General features: G+C 34.3%; 1 protein-coding gene across 6 annotated transcripts in view; it reads right to left on the bottom strand.

Annotated features, from left to right (window-relative positions):
* Positions 1 to 5,323: 5,323 nt before the first annotated feature.
* Positions 5,324 to 23,777, bottom strand: part of LOC145670290 (bridge-like lipid transfer protein family member 3B) — a 549,193-nt gene continuing 530,739 nt past the window's right edge. For all 6 annotated transcript variants that reach the window (XM_081738747.1, XM_081738745.1, XM_081738748.1 and 3 more), the window contains one exon: positions 5,324 to 6,984. In XM_081738747.1, the coding sequence (XP_081594873.1) occupies positions 6,611 to 6,984 (374 nt within the window). In that variant the 3' untranslated portion in view covers positions 5,324 to 6,610. The remainder of the gene's footprint in view (positions 6,985 to 23,777) is intronic.

Genomic DNA, 23,777 nt, shown 5'->3' with positions numbered 1-23,777 from the left:
ACCAGCAGAAGATTTGCGATATACCGAAGTAACAAATATATTGTTATATCTGTTAATGATAATGTCAAGAAAGTTAAGAGCACCATTTTCTTCAAGCTCCTTCGTAAATTTTATTCTAGGGTGAATTTGATTAAACTCATCGAACAGTTTATTTAATTCTTGAGGATCCTTGTACAAAATCAAAGTATCATCAGCATATCGAAAATATCTAATATACGGAAATTTAGGAAGGATATTTGTTTCAAACATGTCCAGTACCAAATTAGAAAGTATAGGAGAAAGGGTATTACCCATAGCCAATCCATCGTCCTGTCGAAAAATGGTGTCTTCAAATTGGAAGAAATTGTTCCTTAGACAAAAGGCTATTAGTCGAGAGATTAATTGGATTTCATATGGGTTCACTTTTAGTTTAAGTAAAGCCCTTTCCACTGTCTATAGAGCCAGGTCTACTGATATTGATGGATACATTTCCACATCAAAAGATGTCAAATGGATGAAATTTGCAGCAACAAAGGAATTCAAGCACGTTTTCAACTCCAAACTGTTTTTAACCGTGTATTTAACTGGAATATTATATGATACGAGTTTATCTACAGCCATTTTGAAAGTAAATATATAGGATGATGAAAACCAGCTACTATTGGTCTCAATGGAACATTAGGTTTATGCATTTTTGGAAGGCCATATATGATTGGTAAGGCTGGATCATGGATTTTCAATTTTGTTTTGATTTCATCAGGAATTAGAGGAGAGCCATTAATCAACCGATTGGTTGCTGTTATCAAGGATTTCAATGGGTTATCCTTACATCTAGTAAAACTAGACTTTTTGGCACATTAGCATATTTTATCCCTTTATTGTTGTTTTGATATTATTATGTATTTATTTCCTTTATCGGCTCTGATACAAAAAAAAGTTGATGTTTATGTAAAAAGAAAAAGAAAAAAAAAAAAGACCTGAACTGGATTATTAATTTCCGTATATGTCCGATAGAATCTCTCTGTTTGTGGTATTGAGATAGAACCGAAGCACATTTTTTTCTCACTTCATTGGCATTCTCTTGATCAGGAATAAAGTGTATAGCTTTCTCCACTGAATGAAGTAAGTCATGGATTGGTAAGTGCGTAGGTTGAATACTAAATTTGAGTCCTAAGGCAAAAATCTGAACTTTTTTGGAATGTCCACATATGTAAGGTTGACTAATGATTGTTCACTGTGGATTTGTTTATGATCAGAACACTTTTTTTGTTTGACACCACGATCCACTAGTATTTGATTTTTTTTTTAACTTATAAAACGCACCATTCATAATAATGCGAAATTATTACAAATGTACAACTACTGATGGACAGTGATTAAATACGTACACTCATGTCCAAAATAATCGTCACATATCTATTCTTTTTGTAAGAATATATTTTGATAATGATTTTGCATGGTACTTTTAATACAGATACAATGTGTATAATCGGGAAATGTGTATTTGTGGTAAATTTTATAGGAAAAGAATTATAAATACGAAAATTAGAATAATTAAAACAAAATATTGCTAAATAGACAAGAAAATTTTATTTTTGTTTTATTGTTTTTATTCACTGCTCTTTTGACATGAAACTTGCTACATACATGTCTTTGCCGATTATACACATACTAACACTACAAGAAATACCGGGTGAATTCATTATCAAATTATATTCCTACAGCAATATATTTATAGACATACGACAATAATTTTGGACATGAGTGTACCTACAAATGTATAACAATTAATAAATATTGCACTATGAGTACAAAGTAGAAAGTATACTTTGGTATCTGTACACGTACCCCATATTTAAGAATCAAATCTACGATAAAATTAGTCCGGCTATCTATTCTGTATTCTCATAAACTCATACGCACTTTCCAACTATACCTCTCTGCGAATTATACATTACAATGAAAAGAAACCTTAAAGCTTAAATACCAGTAATCACATTCCAAAATCCTTTCATTTGTGTGGTAAGCTACCCTTCACTTAATGCAGGACAGGAAACTCCAATAAAATCGAAACCAGTGGAAAAGGAACAGGAAACAAAAGATTGGAATTATGAATGCGTCAAGAATGAATTTATTATTGCTGATCCAATTGCATTTTATAGATGATTCAGCAAAATGATATTTAACTGCGCAAGTAAAAAGCAAAATATAATGCGTATAGCCGGAAAACACACGTTTGTTACACAGATAAATTAATGGAGAACACAGGTAAATTTGAAGTTGTTAAAAAAAAAAAAAAAAAAAAAAAAAACTATCAACCACATTTGAAATTGTCATAAATTTTCATTTTTAAATACTTTTAAAACCTCATTCTTAGCAAATCGAAATTCCTTGATTCTTAGTAGAACTTCCTGACTTCTAAAATTTCCTGATATATCCCGGTTTACCAGATTTGTTTTCACCCTATTTCTTAAACCAAGTGATTAAGGACTTAAAGAAAATCTTACAGTGGGTACCAATTCATCTAATATAATGTTTCAGCAAAGCCTTCGGTAGCGCATATACAATATTTGATGGAAGAAAATCATCAACAGTGAGCGAATTCTTTCTTAGAATATACTGACAGCTGGTATCGATTTCCGTGAAAATATTATGGATTCGGAAAAGAACGTCAACTGCATTAATTTATACATTGCAGTAAACCTAAAAAATATTACGTATACTTTATTTTAAAAGTGCAGTCACCACATTTAGATTGAAAAAAATATATTTTCCTTTATAACTGAAGATACAGACATTATAGAGATAAAACTTGTACATCTTTATTACCAATTCCTAGCTACCGTTATTACCAATGGTAGCTGAGTACATTGCTGACAGTGCCTGAATCGTTACATTTCAGCGCTATATTACGTATCTTTTAAATGGGAACTGAAAGATGTAGGTCAAGATAACAAAATAAAGGGATTATTAGACGGGACGGCTAAGAAGCAGCCAGATTTGAAAAAGGAAACGTAAACACCTTAACTGCAACCAGACAGACAATGGTAATTCTAATAGAATAGGTCCAAACAATAATAACGAATGTAGGAAAAGAAGATACAGATCAATAACAATGATTGTGGACTTGTCACAATGGTTGCAGAAATTTCAAATTAAATGGTCGCCAAAATCTCAGTAATAGATATTTTGATCATCAATTTCAATCTTTCCAAAATTTTAATATCCACAGGAAATCGAACAATATACGATCTATAATATGAGTCAAGCAATTAGTGCCAATCTTTTGCTTCACGAAGTACTAGTTCTACACCTTCCCCCCTTCCAACGTACAAAATGAGGTCATTTCTATCATAAATCACTACTTACTACTTCATTTTAGATAAACTACTCTGTACTTCGCAGATGTAGAAGTACACATTAAAAAGTGACAGATAAAGAAGGACACATTGTGGTCGTAGTAATTTGTAATGACGACGGGGTTGATTTAAAGCTGAGTCACATTAGACACACAAAATTAATTGATTCAGCTTCATATAAATCTCGACGTTAAAAAAGGATGTTGTGGCTAAGGTTACGAAGACTATACAGGTAGAGACTAAGATTAGAGAAAATACACAAAATACTAAGCTGAATAACAGGCCAGACATTGCTCAATTTATATTTCGAATTCTTCATTATGACATGTCTTTCTAATTACGAATAACATCCTACAGAATACAGACGGCTGTTTCAGTCTTATGGTAGTGAATTACAGACCCGTGCCCTAGGGCGTAAAACCCCGTTTCCACCAGCGATCATGTTTGATGTGAGAGCCCCGTTGGTGAACGATTGCACGACATCGTATTTTTCACTGAAGGAGACCTCTATTGAGTATTGTCTGATCTAATTTCGCCCACTCCTCCTTGCACACTTTCCAAAGGCCACCAAGTGTGGTCGGACGACGCTTATTGATGTTCCGTTTGAGAAGGCCGAAAGCACAGAAGTCCATAGGGGATGCATCTGGTGACTTGACGGTCTGTCTTGAAATGGGATAGCCTTTACACCTCTCCTGTTCCATACGTGTCATGTAGGCCACAGTTCGTTTGGCAGTATGGCTGCTGGCCTTGTCCTGGTGGATGAACACTCTGTCAGTGTCATTGCCATACAAAGCCGGGGCATGTTGGCGATATATGGGGTCTAGTACATGCTCGTTATAATACGCTGCATTCACCTTGACATTTGATGACACCTGGTGTGTCGGAAGATTTCCTTTTGCAGAGAAACCCGTCACTACCATAAATCCCTTTAGAAAACTCTACTTGCAGGAGCGAACCCACTTTGCATGATCGGTTCCATCACTGCGGAGGTAGTAAATTGCACGCATCTGCTGGGATCCTGTCAAATATACCCATGCTTCATCTAACGTGATCACATAACGCCATTTGTCACCTGCCAGGTAACCTTCATACAGTCTTTTGTATACCACTCGCCGTTCTGCGATGTGCTTTGGCTTCAGAATATGGACCCGCCGCTTGTGTCCACTTCTGAGTCCCAAATTGTCACGTATGATTCGTGTACAGTAGCAGTTGACCGTCCAACACGTCACGTTGGGTGGGTGGATTCTTCTGGGTCACACATCGGCGGACCTTGGCAATGACGTCTTGGCTGCGTTGTGGAGCCAGTTGCTTCTTTTGCCCCTTTTGACGACGCATGGCAATGGTTTGCTCTGGGTTTGCATTGCGATGGATCGCTGCATTGATTCCCTTATCAGACACTGTGAAACCTTTCTTCTTGCACTGTGTTCTTATTCGGCTATAGCTGTAGCCTATATCAGAAAGTGCTATGATGTAGCCCTCCCAAAAAGGGTCGATTTTCGGCGGCATTCTGATCACACGCGTCTTTCCTCTGCACGGCTTGTACACAAGTGTCTGGTTACTCCGTACTGAGTGCGGCACGATGCTGACGCGAAACTAGCGCCTCTGATGGCGACTATAAATTGCTACTATAAGGATGAAACAGCCTTCTGTAAAATGAAATTTTACGCTCATAAATCTTAAAAATATATTGAGAGTCACGATATTATACTTTCGAAATTTTCAGTATTGTTTTCGCAGCAACGGCTAAAATACGGTAGGAGCTAATCCTTATAACCTGTTTGCGTTCTTCCTTGTAATGTGAAACTTGCATCTCCACCTAATGTTGCAATTCTAGTCGAGGTTCAAGATTCAAAGAATGGAAATGAAAATGTAATATTTCTGTTCAAATATTTCTACACTTCCAAAACAAATGTATCTAGTATATTTTTGGGATTTGGAAAGGATATTTTATATCAGTAGTTTGGAACTAAATGATGACTGTAATATCACAGAAATAGCCATTTATTGTATATGATTATTGTTATGCTTGTGGATCACAGATTCACAATAAACACAAGCATTTTCTTTGGCTAAAGACGGTAACATTTGACAGTGAACATTATTTTTTCACACAACCGTAGAGATAATACAATCAGTTATATTAATTGAAAGGAAAAATTGAGAAAATACAGGTAATTTAATATCATCGATCGTAATACTTTGCTTTGAAAATAATGCCCATGAGCAAACCCATGTTTTCAAAATAATGCCCGTTCGTAACAAATATAATCAACAAACATATTTTAGCGAACTATGGCTAATTTAACAATCGACATCCCCGCATTTAATTAAACATACACATGTAATTATAAATATATACATAAGAGCGCAGCATAAACTTTCACATCAAGATAGTAAAGTTCATTCTGTTCTGCTATAATCAGAATAATCTAATAAAAATATAATGCAACGACATTTAGTCTAACAAAGAGAATATGTATAACATGAGAACGACGTAAGTTATTGTTATTTACTTACAACTTGCTGTTAGTACGAACAGCCCTGTATCTAGAAATTGTTTTCAGGATACATAAAAAAACTGCACAAGCAAACAGTAGCACACTATTATATGGCATACCAAAAATGAACAGAAACCATACTATACAGTAGGCCTGCTTCAAAACACTGACACACTGAAAAAAACACAATGGCATTCTTATTTGAAAGGCACATACAAAAATATTCGTGAAATAGCAACTGTTTCGAGGACTACAACTATTATATTTACGCACGTGTTGCTATCATTTCAATACCTGCTCAGGTCAATGCTATTATGTACTGACTAATTCCAAGTCACTAGGATTTAAAGATATAAATTTGTTTTTGTCATAAAAATCAGTAACCAATTGCGTTTTAACATTTTTCTATTGATACTTAAAATCGTTAAGAGACTTGTATCTCAATAGTGTTGAATATTCCGCGTCTCTCATAAATTGCAATTAAAAAAATACCATATATAAAAAATAAGCACCCCGATCATATTTTTATACTACATAAACGATTTTTTGCGTAATAGAAGAAAAATATTACATCACAGTCTATTTAGGAAATGTACTATGCAATGTCAAATCATTTTATTCAACTGCAAAACATAAGAAAAAAATAAGAGTATGATATATTGCAAAAATATATTACTATTTTTAAGTCAATCAAATCTGTGACAGAACCACACTGCTCAATGTTACCGATTCTACACAATAAGAACTTTATTTTCTAAACAAGGAACAGCACTGCTATCTTCGACCATTCCAAGTCTTTTTCTTGTGGTCGGACCTGTGAATTTCCTCCTGTAGTTCCTGTAAAGTTTCTAGAAGTCTCTGTTTCTCCTCCAAAAGGTTTCCTACTTCTTCTTGTGCTGATGCTAGACACACACGTAACACATCCGTTTCCTCAACAATCTTACGAAGTCTATCATTCTCCTCTTCTACTTTCTCTAACACTTTCAGTTTTCTTTTCAATTCTTCAGATTCCTTACTTAAACTCTTTATTTTCTTCTGTGACTCTTCAAGCTGATGTTTCACTTTAGTTGTTTCACTTATGTTGGATCCTTCACTTTGATTATGTGCTGATGCTTTACCACTTACATCTTGCCTTTGAAAATCAAAACCTGAAAAAATAGATAAGACTATCAATGAAACAAATTTTATGCATAAAATTAAATAATACCCTGCGCACATCCAATAGCGAAATTACAATAGTCCGCAGCTACCAAATCTCCGGAATCGGATTACATAGAGTGTTTCTCCAGATCGTTTACAATGGTTGGAAGATCGACCTAACTAATAGAAACAAGAAAAAAAATCCAGTAAACGTTTCTTCGGAATCTATTTGCTTTAGAGATACAAGCTGTTGAAAGCGTGAGAAAGTGAAATTTGGAAACTACTAATCACAGGACTGAAGCGAGTCTATATCGACCTAGACTTAGGATCAGGTCTATTTAAAATACATTAATCAGATTCTTTTAGTATCAGCGCAAGGAATTTCCATAAGGAAATGAGGGATTACTAAATATTCTGTTTGAAAAATGGGTCCGATTCATGACGCATAAAAAGATGTCCCAGCAGGTAACAAAAATTCGTTGAAAGAACATCGATTTTCAAAAATTCGTTGATAGAACATCGATATCTCGAACAAAATCAAGATGGCGAAGGACATTTTTGCTTGATTTGAATGGCTGGGTAACTACAACAGGGAACGAGTGTATTGGATAAAACAATTTGAATAAAATTTTCAGTTTAATATCACATCATCATACCATGTAGACCAAAGGACAGAAGTGGTTAATCCTTTGTTAACGATTATGAAATAATTATGCTGTGTATGAAAATCGGAAATGGCTGTGTAGGGAGATACACATCACGGAAAGAGTGGGTACATTAACTTTCGGGGGCGAAAACAGCAAAAACGACAATATGACAAAAGTGCAGCGGTAAGCGGTCCACAAAGAAACACAATATGGACTGCTCAAACATGCAAAGGTCAGAGTCTGAAACAAGGTCCCCGCACCACTGTGGCGATAAATTAAGGGGTCGAATCTCTGATGTTCCCCTTTGTATACATCACTTCCCATGCGTTGTCAACAATTTTTCGTCTGTTACAGATAGAAGTGGTACGCTGTGGGGGCCACAGTGATTCAGAAGTAGAGCGTCCACCTCTACTGTAGGATCTAACTTTCGATCCCAAGCTAAGCTTGTGTTGGATAATGTGGGTCTTTTGGAGTACTTCCAATTCTCCCCATACTCAAATTTCAACAATTATTTCATAATCATTAACTTTCCTTAACCGCTTGTCTCCTATAGCTCATAGGACATAATCGAGGGACATTCAACTAAATACCTAATTTCATTTTATCAACTATACTCATTTCATGCTGTAATTATGCAACATGCACAACACACCAAAAATCCTTCTCCACCTTGATTCTGCTCGAAAATGCTCTATCAACGAATTTTTGTCACTTGCTGACATGTTCCGTATGTGATGAATCGGATTCACTTTTCCTTTCTCATCTACTTTGTGGAATCCTTCGCACCACCAATAAAAAATTATGATTCATGCATTTTTTGAAACAGTAGATTACAAATTGAAGACGATAACGTAACATCCCAACTCAATGTCTGGAAATTTTGAAGAAAGCGATTCAGAGGGAAAGTTTACTGGAATATCCTTGTTTCTCACTAGATTCACCACCCAACTGCAGTAAATGACATGTGGGATATGCTGACATTTATCCATCAGCTACATGTCGATATCAACACACACATTGGCAACATTTCAATATCGATCATGCGATTCCACTAGTGACATTCCTTTAGTTTCCCCAGTTTTTTTTGTGAGTCCCCTTGCACAATTTCAACTTGGCCTCAGTGGTTGCATCCTTATTGGTATGCAACTGTGCACATCATATTGCTTCGGTTTGAGGGAATATTATTGGAAATTGGCAATGGTTTTCATGTTATTGATGCTATTCCTTACATTTCCGACGCTTTGAACTCATGTTTACTGAGTATGAGTGCATTACTGGGCATTTTTCATTAAGTGTTTCCACACATGTGAATCGCCCTGCTTCATCTGTTGTGCTGTACCGACACTCCAGATGTTTTTCTAGAGCATTTGACTACAAATTAGCTACATTTAATACTCAGAACGTCATTGTTGACCAGCGTCCGTAACTGACGATTATGCAACCACAGACAACGGACATGTAGTTGCCCGTCATTTTGTATTTGTTCCAGACATCGACTTAATACAAATGAATTACTGTTACCTGGTAGAAACCCTATTAATTAATATATCCATTTGGACCAATTTTCATTTGACAGATTATCCGGGATTCCCTATGTTCCTTTGGGGAATCCCTTACGCGTGCATGGTAGGATTGTGAAACATGCGTAATACAGCAGGTATGACTTCTTTAGTTAATTTTTTAACCCGCCCTCTTTACGTTGGATAGTTTCCGAACTATTGGCGTCCGAAAGTCATTTTCCCACTTTCGGCACCTTGCAGGTCCGAAACTATGTCCGATAGCCGAAAGTTCAAGAGGACTTTATTTCTTGTCTTAGTGGCAGAAGTCACCTCCGAGAAGCTGTAACACTTATTTTGCAACACCCGATATATATATATATTTCAAAAAATATATGAAAGTCTTGGAACATTCTGAAAATTGTTTAAATTTTACGTACGTTTAATAACAGATAAGAGCGAATGTGTTGAGCTTTCTCCTGTCATTTCTTAAATTAAATCACGTCGTGGTGCATCAATTTACAAGCTGTAAACAAAATTATAATAGACATATTCGGGAAACTTTTCCCAAAGGGACCCCATCAGTAAAATACTATAATTTTGCTGAAAATCATGTGTTCATCATGGTATCCCCCTGAAATGGAAACGTAATAGTCTTACCGGCTGGGGGAAGACGAGATCTGAGATAAAAGCTCAAGAAAAAAAGGAGACGCGACTTGAGCTGGAAGAAACATTTGCTTGATAGGTATAAAGAAAGATTGTGCACCCCAACTAAATTTGCGTTAAAATTGTGAGGTACATGGGAAGCTATTTGTGTTAGCTGGATTGGGTTTCTACCCCTACCAGTATAATTAATCAATATCATCTTCCGTCACTGGTAGGCTACTTGCTATATATTTAGAATTTTGTGAATATAACAATTTAAGGGACTTCGTCTTATTGTAGGAATTATACCATCAATACTATCCATTTATTTTATATCTCCTTACCTTACTTGTTTTCCTTCTATCATACTTTCTATCGTGTCATCCAAATACAATTTCTTCTCCAACAATGTCGTAAACATCATTTTATTATTTTACCTTTATTATTTCAAATGCGCTTTATTGGTTTATCTTTCCAATCAGGTTAGTTTTATTCACTCTCTTTAACATAAAAATTTCGGAAACTTAAGCGAAATATATTTTGTCGTCTTTCGCAACGTTCATATTTTTGCTAAATACAATGCATTACTCAGCATTTCATTCCTTCTTGTGACTCTTTGTTCAGTGACTTACATAGCGTGCTTCTCATCACTATCACCACCATCATCTTAAAGATATTTCACCATTTCGCACGAGCTCTTTACTTATCTTTACAGTTTACACTTTCGTTAATAATATTAACTACATAAGTACAAAAACTAATCATCTATTCTGTTTTCTTTGCTCAGATTTCTTTAATTATCACAGTCTCAATCATCTTAACCAGCCTTACTTTGACCATTTTCGTGTTTATTTTAATCTCATATTATTATCACAGTTTTTCTTTGTCTTCTGACATCACTGTAACTCACGATTCAGAGTCTGCAACAGCAGCCATATTATCTGAAAAGCAAATCTACTAGTCCTTCTAGTTAAAATGAAATTAACCTGTTTCCTGATTGAACTCTCTTTCGTTGTTCTTGTAAATAATAAATAGTGGCACTCAAGGGAAAATTTTTGTCGAATACCTCTTCTAAAATCACGATCTTGTGTCTTTTTTTTTTTCTACTTCAACTTTAATGGTGGGTTACACATGAGCTCGTACTGAGTCTGGTCTTCCATTTCATCCGAAGTATCTTTCAGATTACTTAGTTAAAAAACTTGAAAGTACTTTATAAATCAACGAATAATATATAGATTTCCTTCTCTTTGACTGCTAGTACATTGGATGGAAACTAATCGCATCTTTTTTTTTATGTCTTTTCTAAATCATAATTATTCAACTTTCTTACGATTTCGTCCATATAATCTGCTTCATACTCGAAGCTGAATTGGATCTCTTATATGACAAGTGATAAAACTCCAAAATTGAAATTTTCAGGAAAGAACATTGAACTTCAAACCCTTTTTCTCACCTCTTTTCTTATTCCTTCCAGGTCAAATATATGAAAAGAGCTGAAAGATGTATTTAATTATTATAAATGAGAAGTTCAAATCCTATTACATGTCTCCAGCCGTAGAAGATTTCGAGATATGGACGTATTGTTATGTTACGGATCACTTCGTGTCGGGAACAGTGTTGTCTCCGTGGCCGATCACTGTAGCCAACTTTAATTAATACAAACATGTCAACTCTTAGGGATGTTCCATTCGTTATGAAGCACTGCCGGCGAAAACATAGAGCGGCGTAGGCCATTTTTCCCATTTTTTTCAAGACAGCAAAACTAACTAGCAGCTTTTTCGTCCGCATATTTCAGTGCATGCTTAGCAATAAATTTTTGTTACATGTGGCCATGCTTACCTCACTTAGAATAAATGTTAATGTCTTCAGTGTTTTAACACAAAAAAGGAGGGAAAAAACATTTGTTCATAATATAAATTGTGGCAAAAGAGACATAAATTATGTTTTGAACAAAATTCATCAAATGATCCGTACGTCCCAGGACATAGGATGTGAAAATAAGAGTCTCAATGTTATGTTTTTTATTTACAAATGCAAATATAGTCTAATATTGTTAATACACTTAGACATAATATTATCAAAGTGAATATTATGCTACCAGTGGATCCCAAAACTTGACGGCGCTAACTACTGACAGAAATAAGCTATGAAGTTATGAACATCAGCTTGGAACTTGTAACAAGCATTTAAAATTTAGGTTTAGCAAACTTAACAAACTCACATCTTTCACTACTACATATTTTTCTCCTTCTATACTACTCGTTACTCTATTTTTAAAGCTTTTTTTTTTTTTTTGCTAACAATGGCATTCACTTTTTTTATTGTTAAAAGGGTGATGGTATTGGAAATACAAACACAACATTTAAACAAAAGAACTGACTTACAAGAAGTCAAAAAAGTTTAACAAACATAAAATCCGCTAAATTACAAGGAACATTAATTGTTTCAAAAGGATAGAACTTTGGTAATTTATTTCCAATATGTGTCTTATTCTTTTCTAATAATGGGTAATGTCTAAAACCAAAAACAATATCTAAGTTATCTATTATAAAATCACTATCACCTGTTTCTATTTCTACTCTATTTCTTATATGATTTTCTCTTAATATTATGTTTACGGATTGAGATCTTAAATAATACTTAAGACTCTTTAATTTATAGTGTCCGTCTGGTCTGCCGTGTCATGACAAAACGCTGTAACTTTGGCGGAGCAGTTTTGCGAAAAAGAGCCGTAAAGTCTTCATCCGAAAATGTGATCTGTATCGTGTAGAACCAGTGTATCTTGACTTTGGAAACACGTGGTTACATGTAATGTTACGTAAATGCATGTTGTGTGATTAAATTTGGTGAAAATTGATTGATTGACCATTATTGCCTAGTTACACTAGTTCTACACGATACAGATCACATTTTCGGATGAAAACTTTACGGCTCTTTTTCGCAACACTGCTGCGCCAAAGTTACAGCGTTTTGTCACGACACGGCAGTGGTGTAAACAAAACAATATTTTATCTCCATATGTAATCCATGCATTATGTGTAAGGTTTGGAGTTAAATATGTACTGTAAAAAAACTAACTACTTCTATACTTAAATCATTATTTCTATTCTTTAATTCATAATGTAACCTCTTTTTAAAAATTGAAGTACCACTAGTTAGTTTAAATACCTTAACCATTTATTACATACTAAATGAACAAGATTGATTTCCTAAAGATATTCCATAAGAAAAAGTAATAAAGTTAATAGAAGATATCATTCGGAAACTAGAGTACAGTGTAAAGAAAACCAAGAAATACGTTTTGTTAAATATGCATATTACAGCTTAACCACTTCTTCAGTGTTATTATCTGCTATAACTGGTTTTATTAATGTATTTATTCCTATTACTATTTATTTATTTATTCAATCATCTCTAGCTACAGGGAGTGCTGTAATTGTTGGTTTGTCATCCATATTAGACATTAACAATAAAAAAAGATGAATATAAAACGACTGTTTATTGTATTACCTCATTTAAAGAACAATTAGAAATTATTATAACATTAACAGAAGATATGGATGAAGAATATATTAAAAATGTTGTCACTAATATTAAAGAAATACTTAAAACATATTCTCTATAATAAATGAGTAAGCTTAAGAAAACTGTTAATTGGGATGTAAGGAAGATGGTTAAAGAAAAAAACAACTAAAGCAAGAAATGAAGAATTCACACCTTATGATATACTACGTTATCCTATTGTAGGTCCATTAGGTTGTAGAAAAAACATTTCTTTTATTTAACATTTATTACAGCCAGGTTGGTTAAACAATAATTACTTTTATATATGTTCTAAAAGCAGGAGAGGAGGAGATATGTCTTACGATACACTTACAGATATGCTCTACTTACTGGCAGGAAGGTTATGATTTTATAATTATTGGTATGACAAGGAAAGAAAACAATGGCAAAGACAGAAACATGATATAAGATTTTTATAAACGTTGGATTTATGTGCGTTTATCGTCGGGTTTTTTAACATTTCTTCATGCTTTTGACGTTTGTTCGTTTTCTTTATAATAAATGGATAAGAAAGAAATTGAGAGAAATCTGACGTTGCAGAGACTTACAAAAGGTTTTAAAAGTTGGAAAAAAGAAAGGGAAGGAATAAATGACAAATATAAAAAGCAAAAACAACCTGTAAGAAATACTATTTAGATTTTACGAAGCGAAATTAAAGTAGTAACAGAATAAAATAAAAATTAATAACAGAACTTATTCCAGTTGTAAATAAAAGTGCAAGAACAGATTCCAGATTACTACAAATACCTCCATGTATGATAGGTGAAAGTGATACGCCTGCAAAGGGAGAAATAAAACATGAGCAAGAGTCTTTAGCAACTCATTTTGGTAGGACTGTAACAAAATATTATGCTAATGTATTTGGAATGTGAAGTATTGAAGATGGAAAAATAATAAATAAAATGGAACATTCTGAAGTTAAAGATAATGGTGATGATTTTATAATTAATGGAAAAACCTATAAAGGAGCAGAAGATTTGTGGGAATTATTAACAATAAATACTAATAAAGATATTAAGGATTATGATGATGATGATTTTGAAAATTATGACGAAATAATAATAGAATTAGATGCAAATTTAACTCAAATAGTAGAAGAGGTGCGTCTAGTAGAAGTGCAAAAGACAATAATGTTATTAAACTTATTTGGGCGACGAAGATTAAGCCAAATTTATCTCCCAACTCCTAAATCTAAAAAATCATCAGTCTGGAGAATGAATTAAACAATATACAGAACTTCCTAAAGAATACATTTGCATGAATTATGTTAGAAAATTAACAGATAGACTGAATGTTATAGATGGAGAAGTAAAAGCTGGAAACAATTTTTATGAGAAAGTAGGTACAGTGAGTATGATTAATAATAAGCTTTCACAATTTATTCCTAATGAAGCAAAAGGTATACGTTATTTAATTAAAATACTAAACACATTGCCACCAAGATTTTCGAATAATGAACTTGGAAAAGGGTTAGCAAATGATCTGATTAATAAACTTCCATTTGAATTACATATTCCACGATTTAGTTAATGCGGCTAACTTTGGGCCGCTGTCATGCTTTAAAAGAACATGGCAATACACAACTTGGTGCGAGAAAGTTCTTAGAGCTTAACCTACCACTTCTATTTGAAACTCTTAGGAAGAACTCGAGTAATGACCAGACACAATGGTAATAACGGTTAGGATTGGATAATGGATAATCCACAGACGAGCTCCTACTTTAGCAAAAGAAAATGACTCATTAAAATAGATTAAAATATAAATATGAAAGGTGTATATATAAACTTGTAAACAGTGCCGATGATAAATTTGTATTGGAAGTGATTATGTCAAAGAATGGGTGGTCATAGGGGTGATGCAAGAAAAAATAAGAAATCTATATTAAAGCACATGAGAAATATTGGAACGTCAACAATTTTTTACTGAACAAACTAAGATAGTAACTGTTTCTTCAAGATTACACTTGAGAATTAAAGAGCTACAAGAAGATAAGAAAACTGATGAAAGTTTCGTACTTAATATTTTTCGAGCATATTCGTTTATCAGAGGAAAAAAAAAAAAAAAAAAAAAAAAACAGATCCTGTATAGCATGAGAAAGAAAAAGAAATAACTCCGATGATTTATTAAGATACAGTTTAGCCTTCAGGGAAACTCGAAGTGTTAACTGCCAGACACTAAGCTACAACAAAGATTAGAAAGAGGAGATAAAGGTATTAATCCTTTAGATGAAGCTTGCAAAGAACACGATATATATTATAGACAATAAAGATACAGAATCAAGACATATTGCAGACAAAGAGTTAGAAAATCAAACATGGAAAAGAGTATTTAGTAAAGACAAATCAACTGGAGCAAGACTTGAAGTTTTTGGAGTTCGTACAGCTATGAATGCTAAGGTTATTAGGATAGGATTACAATTTTTATGTAGTCTTGTAGTATTATGTAATTTTTTTTTTGGCCATAAAGAACATTTTATCAAGATTTTTCCCTATAATAAATAAGATGGAGAGTATTGAGACTTATGAGTTTCAAAGTTTTACAGCAAACAGAAGAAGATTTAATAATTTGAATTAACCAAGTAATAATATCGAGTTTGATTTTGATGTGGGTGACGAAGTTATTCACCTTTACAGAGTAGTTATATAAAATTTGAAGTTGTAGGTGCTCAAGGAGGAGGAACATTTGGTGCAAATGATACGATAAAAACTTGTAGATAATTTCTTTCCACTTTTCTTCCCTAGCATAGAAATTAGAAAGGATATAATTGTTATAGATAGAACTGATCTACCAGGAATAACTTCTACAGCTATTGGAACTTTAAAAATTACTAAACAAGAAGCATCTTACTTAAAAGCAGCTGGTTTTGAAACAAAATAAATTAGAGTTGAAAAAAAAAAAAAAAAGATTTTACTGTTTAATATCCATTAAAATTAATAACTGGCTTTTTAAGTGATTATAAAGAGATTATGTGGAATGGAGGACTAAGAATAACATTTATTAAAGCTTACAGAAATAATGTTTTATATAAGTGGACAGGAACAGGTGTACAAGCGCCTTATGATGGTAAAATAGCAATAAAGAGTGTAACGTAAGGAAGCTGCGAACAGAATAGCAAAGTCATAACTGGTCGCCATTTAAAACTGAATTACGTAGGCAAAACTGAACTTTGAACTAATAGCGAATGTGTATATTATTATTCTGGTCTAAATATGGGACTTCATTACACCTTTATCACATCTAAAGTGAGCTGACCGCGCATAGTGGCAATAACCTCCATTTATGTACTTATTCCAGTTTTACGTTTGAAGTTTTTAGAAAGAATAGAGAAGGATTAAGAAAGAAAGATGATGCGAAGTTAAGAGAAAGGTAAGAGGGGAAGAGAAAGAAGAAGAACGTAAGAGTAAGGGAAGGTTTTCGGTTACATCAGAAAGAAGATAAGATACTTCAGGAATAATGGGAAATGTTTGTGAGGTGATAGCAAAGAAGAATATCATATGGTCTATGTAGAAGATATGAGGGGAAGAGGAAAAGAGAAAGTAAGTGAGAAGAGAAATACAGGGAAGAAATGTTGAAGTGTAGAATGGAAAATTCAAGAAGTATTTAGGGGCACTTCTGGGTCTATTGAGTTCCAAGAATCGAGCTTGAACTAATTATTGCAGACATATGTCAACTCATCACTCCGATCTGGATCCAGGTAAGTCCACAAAACGGAGCCGCCCGAACCCAGCCCAGGGAGTGGAAGTATTACCCAATTATAATTTCTGATTAAAGTTTGTTTCATTTACTTATTATATGCCATTTAGCAGTTCAAAACCATCTTTAAGGTAGTCAAGAAAACTTGTCTTATAGTTATGATTCATAAGCGGAGTTCTCAAAATCTCACGAGTTTGCAGCCACCATTGCTAGTTTGGACTTGCCGTTTCTACCTGTTTCGTAGAGCCATTTCTGTTTTGGTTAAGAATAAGGACCTACACTACTTAGGTCATGAAGATGGCATAATCACATCTTCTAAAGATACGTACACATAAAATTGATCAACTTATACCAAATCATGACTTAAGCTAAGACAATCATCAACTCCGTTATACACTCACAACACATTAGATGGCTCATATATAGGTTAATGTCATTTGAAGGAAAAAAATCACTAGCTACGGTTTTGACAATATTTATTACATCTACAAACGTGAAATGAATAGAACGAAAGAATAATAAAGAAATCAAATAAAGAAGTTAGTTACATATAATAATACTAGGTTACATAGAAATAAGGGAATTATTTGTTATTGTTATTATTATTTTTACGAGATTACATGCACAGTCTATTATTATTATGATTATTATTATTATTATTATTAGAGTCTATATATCTATTAAAATGCTACAACAGCAATTAAAAGCGCCTGAGCTCCAGCCTATAACTTTAGCTTTCAAATCTTTCATTTACGGTTATGTGTGATTTCACGTTTAACAGAGACGAAGATTTTAAGTATTTGTACTTTAAATAGTCTAAATTAGTTAACTATATCTTTTTCATAAAGAATATGATATAAAATTATTGTTCAAAGCCTTTGTATTTTAATAAGCCTTCTCTAAAATCAATGCATGTGAGTTGTGCTTCCATCTTCCGAGTTCTTTTAAACTGTGGCCAATACTTTCGATAATGAGATCTCGGAAACTACAGGCTCTAGAAAGATGACGTTTTCACTGATCGATTGGAAATTTTGCATAGATTGTCCAATTCTAATTAAATATTAAAAAAAAAAAAAAAAACATGGCCATTATTTCTTTATTACATTCTTTTAGCGTATGCTGGAAGCGTGGCAATTAAAAAAAAAAAAACTAAAGCATCACATCCTACGCGTTATACATTCCAACGCCACAATGTTGTATATTGGGGTTGTATATGTCTCAGGCGTTTGTTCCATGGCCAAATAACAGTGAAAAAGGAAGGATAACCATTTCTCGAGTCTTAAGATAAATCTTTATTTTTTGAGTGTTATGCCCAATGAACACCATATGACTGACATTATAATTAATTGTATATGTAATGTATGCAAGAAGTAAGAAAACACTGGTCATACATGAATTAGAAACTCCAACCGGAAGTACGCTCAAATCTTGCAAACGGTTCGAGATACTGTATTCAGAAAAAATATTCGAAAAAAATCTCCCCTTTATGATACCCCTTGCCGATTTTTTTAAAATCATGACGTCTTTCACTTCCGGATATGTAAAGGGACATGTACATATGTTGTGAGGAATGAGAAGGAGATTTATGCTCATATGCGAATGACGCGCTGTGTAGAGAGCGCAGGTTCAGCTAGTTCCTCATTAAATTCTCCAATTTAGTTTAAATCACGTGTTCATATCACTGTTAGAGTGTCTTTGCACACGTTAATTTAGTTGTACAATGATTTACAAATCGTTTCATATACTGTTTCTAAATAAGATATTATCAATGCAAAATATCAAATAGAATTCGTAGTTCATCAAGCTACTCAACAATTAGAGTAGGAAATTTTACCGAAGTGTAATGTAATATTGTCACCAAATTTAGTCATATATTCGAAATCAATATCAATCTCCGACGATCTAATAACACAAAATAAAGTCAGAACTAATTACGTACATATTTCAAATTCGAAGAATCATGAAGTCATGTTTATGTGAATACATAAGGTCATAGTCGTAGTATACTTAATTGTGGAATCTTTGAACTATTAGTCACTATTTACGAACGATCACTCTAAGTTTAGTTTCATAGGGATAACACTACCAGTCTCATGGATTATAAAGGGTTAGGATTAGGATTTAACATCTGGGCTTTCGGCATCGAAGGTCATTTAGCCCGTCACGTTTAAGGGATGACCTCCCTCGGCGAGTACACTATCCGCGAAAAGGGAAGAAAGGAAGGATTGGGGAAAAAAGGAAGCGGCCTGGGACCTATAAATTAGGTACCACCCCGGCATTTGCCTGGTGTGAATGAGGAAAACCTCATTCAGGGTGGCTGGCCTAAAAAAGCGTTTCACACTTTTTCGACCGAGTGGCCCCACCGGGAATCAAACCTGGACCGCTCGCACCGAGAGCGTTAGCGACTACGCTATGCGGGGTCACTGGATTATAAAGGAGTTAGGTATGTTAGTACGGTAACAATTTTGGTTTCATAACGTTAGATGGATATGGTGCATCACAATAACCTGTCAAACTAAAGCACCCAACATGCTGTTAGTGACGATTACAAAATAGAGGTGTTAAGTACACATATGGGTAACATAACAACGCAAAAGAGGAAATCACATTTACTGACAATGACGGTATACTCGAATATCTTACTTATATCTCTTAACGATCCGAAATTATGGCAACCAAATGCGTTAATCGCGAAAAAAGCAATCGGCGGCATAATGAAATCCATCATTCACATCGGAATGACATATTTTGACTTCGTAACATATCCTTTCTATAACGAAGTGCATTTTTATATATTTACTTAACAATTCACATGCATTTCATACAACTCATAATTAATCAACCTGTACATTCATATTTTAGGCTGCCTAATTAAAATACACGCACAAAGAAAGGACTTAACAAACAACGGAAGAAAAACAGTAACCATGTTGAAATATATTCATCTTCAGACTAACTATTTGTTACCCAGAATTCAAGCGCAAATAACATTCAACTATACGTGTGAGGTAGTTATGCACCGCGTAAATCACTGTTCAGTGGATATCATGATAAAATATAATTCAAACCACAACTTAATTATTGGTTAATGGGCCCATTAGTACAGTCTGCGAAATCTTTGTCTATATATAACATCGAAACTTGAATGCAACAACCAAAGTTACAGGTAGGACCCGGAATTGAAGTACTAGTGTAACACGCTTAAAAAAAATAATAATAAAAAAAATAAATAAAAAAATAAAGAAAAGTCTAATAGTTATAGTCTAGTAGCTTAGCGACTGGATCATGCAAAATGTGATACCAACATACCACTTTCAGGGATGATAGAACTATTAATAAGAAGTAAATCCTGATATAGACCCAAATCGGCGGGGGTCTTGTTTTAGGTATATGACGTCATCAATATGGCCGCCAATGAATTTCGACTTAACTGAGTTTAAAAATGTATAACTCCATTACCATTAAAGGTAGAAACTTCCTTTTACCTTTATTTTGCAGAGAATACATTGTACCTTTATTGTCATTATAAATACTTGCCTTATATTGCCGCCATTTTTAAATATGGCGTCTCAAACTGGAAAAATGTTTATTTTCAAAACGATTTTCTATGTTTATAGCAAATAACTTTGAAACTGCTATGATTATGGGAAAATACTTTGATATAATCGTCAAAGGTCATTTCAATAAATTTCGAACGCAACCAGAATCATTGATGTATCTCAACAAATAACCGAGATACTCAATTTTTTGTAGGACTAAATGTCGAACTTTCGTGAATAATGTTCGAATGTATCCGTAGATGTAGTTATATGGCATTTATAGTTCCATTGGCCCTTTGATAATAGGAACATAGTACCGCTACCAGTATGTTCCTTTTAACGTGGATAATAGCAAATCACAAGTGTTTATCTTTTGTCCGTGCTGAAAACCCTTTATAATGTCATAAATCCAAGATGGCCGCCGCGGTTTATCTCCGGTACGAGAAGTGAAAATTTCTCGCCACAGAAAAAATAATACAAACATGCAACAAAAGCCAATCTCTTTCTTTGGATGTGAAAAAATCTTGACATAACATGTGATTGACTCTCCTTTGTGTCTACAAGCCAGTATATGACGTCATAAACACAGTATGGCGCCATGGCTTACATATGGATTATGAAAATTATTTATTTCTCGCATTAGAGAAACGATAGAAACGTGCAACAACCATCAATATCTTTTTTCATATGTAGAATCATAAAGACATAAGTTTTGTCTTTTCTTTCAGGCGAAAGGAGAGTATATGACGTCATAAAAGCAAGATTGCCGTCGACTCTTAAATATGTGTAATGCATAATATTATATGATTTATTTTTCTCGGCTCAATTCAAATTTTGGTACATGGCCATGAACCTTGAATCATTTCCTTTTATTTGCTGAACAATCTATTTTATTCGATCGGTGAAATTCTCCTCCTATTGTAGTGCATTGGATCAGATTTGTCCCTGGATGTTCGCCTTGGATCATATCAATTATGTCCGTCGGATGTCAGTATTCGTAAAGTCTTTGGGAGAATTGAATGTACGAAACCCACAAGTATATGATGAATTTCAGAAAGGTAATATTGTGGAAAGAAAGACTAACAGTAAATATTCGTACATGTCCCACGACTTGTTACATGAACAATGTAATAAGGATCTAAAATGTGAAGGAGGTGCCATTGGTCTATTTGATAATGAATGTGCTCTTCTGCGTTGGATGGTTTCGGGTCCAGTGATTGCAGGATTACTAACCGAACTTGAGAAAGAGGCAGTAATAAGTGACGATTCAGATTATCACAGTCATCATGAAGATACAAACGCTTTTTCCTCTAGGTTCAAAAAACATGTGAAAGCTTTAATAAATGCATGTGAAAATGATGACAGAAATACATTTGCTCAAGAAAATGGTGCCCTAATATGCGTTGCCACATATGCTGTTATGGATGAGAAAGCAGCTGAGTCTGTCTTCAAAGCAGAAGAATTGGTAAAGCAACAGGACAAACATTTGTTCGGAAACGGCTCATCGGATGCCAGACGCCTTTAAGAGAACCGATTAAAAGAAATAAACTTTCGCTTTTTCACACATCGCAAAAAGAAGGAACGAAGAAAGGACTCAAGGAGTCAATTTTAAAGAGTTGCTGTAACCTGTTTTCTCGCTTATACATAGCTTGTCAAAGTCGAGGTGGAAACATCGAAGATTTCTTTGCTCACGAAAACCTTTCGTACCCTCCGTCACTCTCTTCAAATGGTGAATTGCGCAAGGAAGCAAAATCAGATATTATTTCTTGCTTAGAACCACTTGGAACATCACAATACGATGTACCTAGTGTATCGTGTGTTATATTTGATGAAGCAGTATTAGCTCACATGCTGAAGCCTATTCCGGGACAGACGTTTTCTATGTATTACACTAACTCATTTCAACCATTTTTAGAAAAGTTTGCGAGTGATGTCGTCAGAATATACATAGTCTTTGACAATTATGATCCCGACAGTCTGAAAAAAGAAGAACGAGACCAACGAGGAAAAGGACCAAGAATACTTGTTAAAGACTCCAAACTGACTCCCAAAAAATGGGCATTGTTTTCGAATAATTCTGAAAACAAAACTGATTTATTTTGACTTCTGTGTAAACACTCACAGAACATAAGTGATTCTGGTGGTAAGAGAGAGATTGTGTGTGCATGTGATGATACCGCAATCAGCAAACTCTAATATGGACGTGATAAGCCTTATGCTCTGCAAATAAGAAGAAGCAGACACACGTATGTTCTTGCATGCATTGCATGCCAGCAACCACGGACATAAGAATATCTCAATTAAAACTGCCGCTTCTGATGTTGTTATTGCCGTTGCTTTATTCTTTGAGCTCAATGTATCACACTTGTGGATTGAATATGGGAGTGGTAAAAATAAGAGATATATTCCTGTCCACGAAATTGCAACAAGCCTAGGAAAGTCTCACTCAAAAGCCCTGCTCTTTTGGTACGCATTTGCAGGGTGTGACACAGTGTCCGCTTTTGGTGGTCATGGCAAGAAGACAGCTTGGCAAGTGTGGCAAGAATTCCCTGAAATAACGGATATATTTATTAAACTTTCAGTTACTCCTGCTGAAATTTCAGCTCAGGACTTTGCAGTTCTTCAACGCTTCACCGTACTCCTGTACGATCGCTCTAGTTCTTTACTAAATGTTAAAGACTGTCGACAAAGATTAATGACGAAAAAGAATTGTTCTTACGAATTGATCGCACCTACATAGACAGCCTTATTTCAACACTGTCTGCGAGCTGCCCTACAGGCCGGGCATTACTGGTCTCAAGCTCTCCAGAAAGTGCCCATAATACCCGAAATTTGTAAAGGGGTTGGAAGAAGGTGGATCGTGGTTATTATCCTCTGTGGTCCTTACTGCCAGAAGTTTCTGCGCACTGTAGAGAACTTATTCTCTGTGGTTGCAAGACTCTTTGTCAACATTCTTGCAAGTGTCAAAACTTGGGGTTAGTGTGCACTTTGTTGTGTACCTGCGATGGACAGTGTGATCGAAAAGATAACTTTATTGTGAGTTGATCTTGTCTAAATAAGAAATGTGATTAACAAAAATTACTTCCCCTAGTTCTCTGAAGTACGTTTCAGATGTTAAGTTAATAGTCATACTATCTCACAAATATTTTCTCTTCCAAATTCTTAACATATTTAATTGTATAAGTTTTTATTGTGTTGCAAATTTATCTCTCGCTGA

This window comes from Thermobia domestica, chromosome 14, assembly GCF_964235325.1.
Source record: "Thermobia domestica chromosome 14, izTheDome1.hap1.1, whole genome shotgun sequence".
In the NCBI taxonomy this organism is placed as follows: Eukaryota; Metazoa; Arthropoda; class Insecta; order Zygentoma; family Lepismatidae; genus Thermobia; species Thermobia domestica.
Note: the sequence above shows the minus strand (reverse complement) of the source record. Positions and strands in the feature narration are given on the sequence as shown.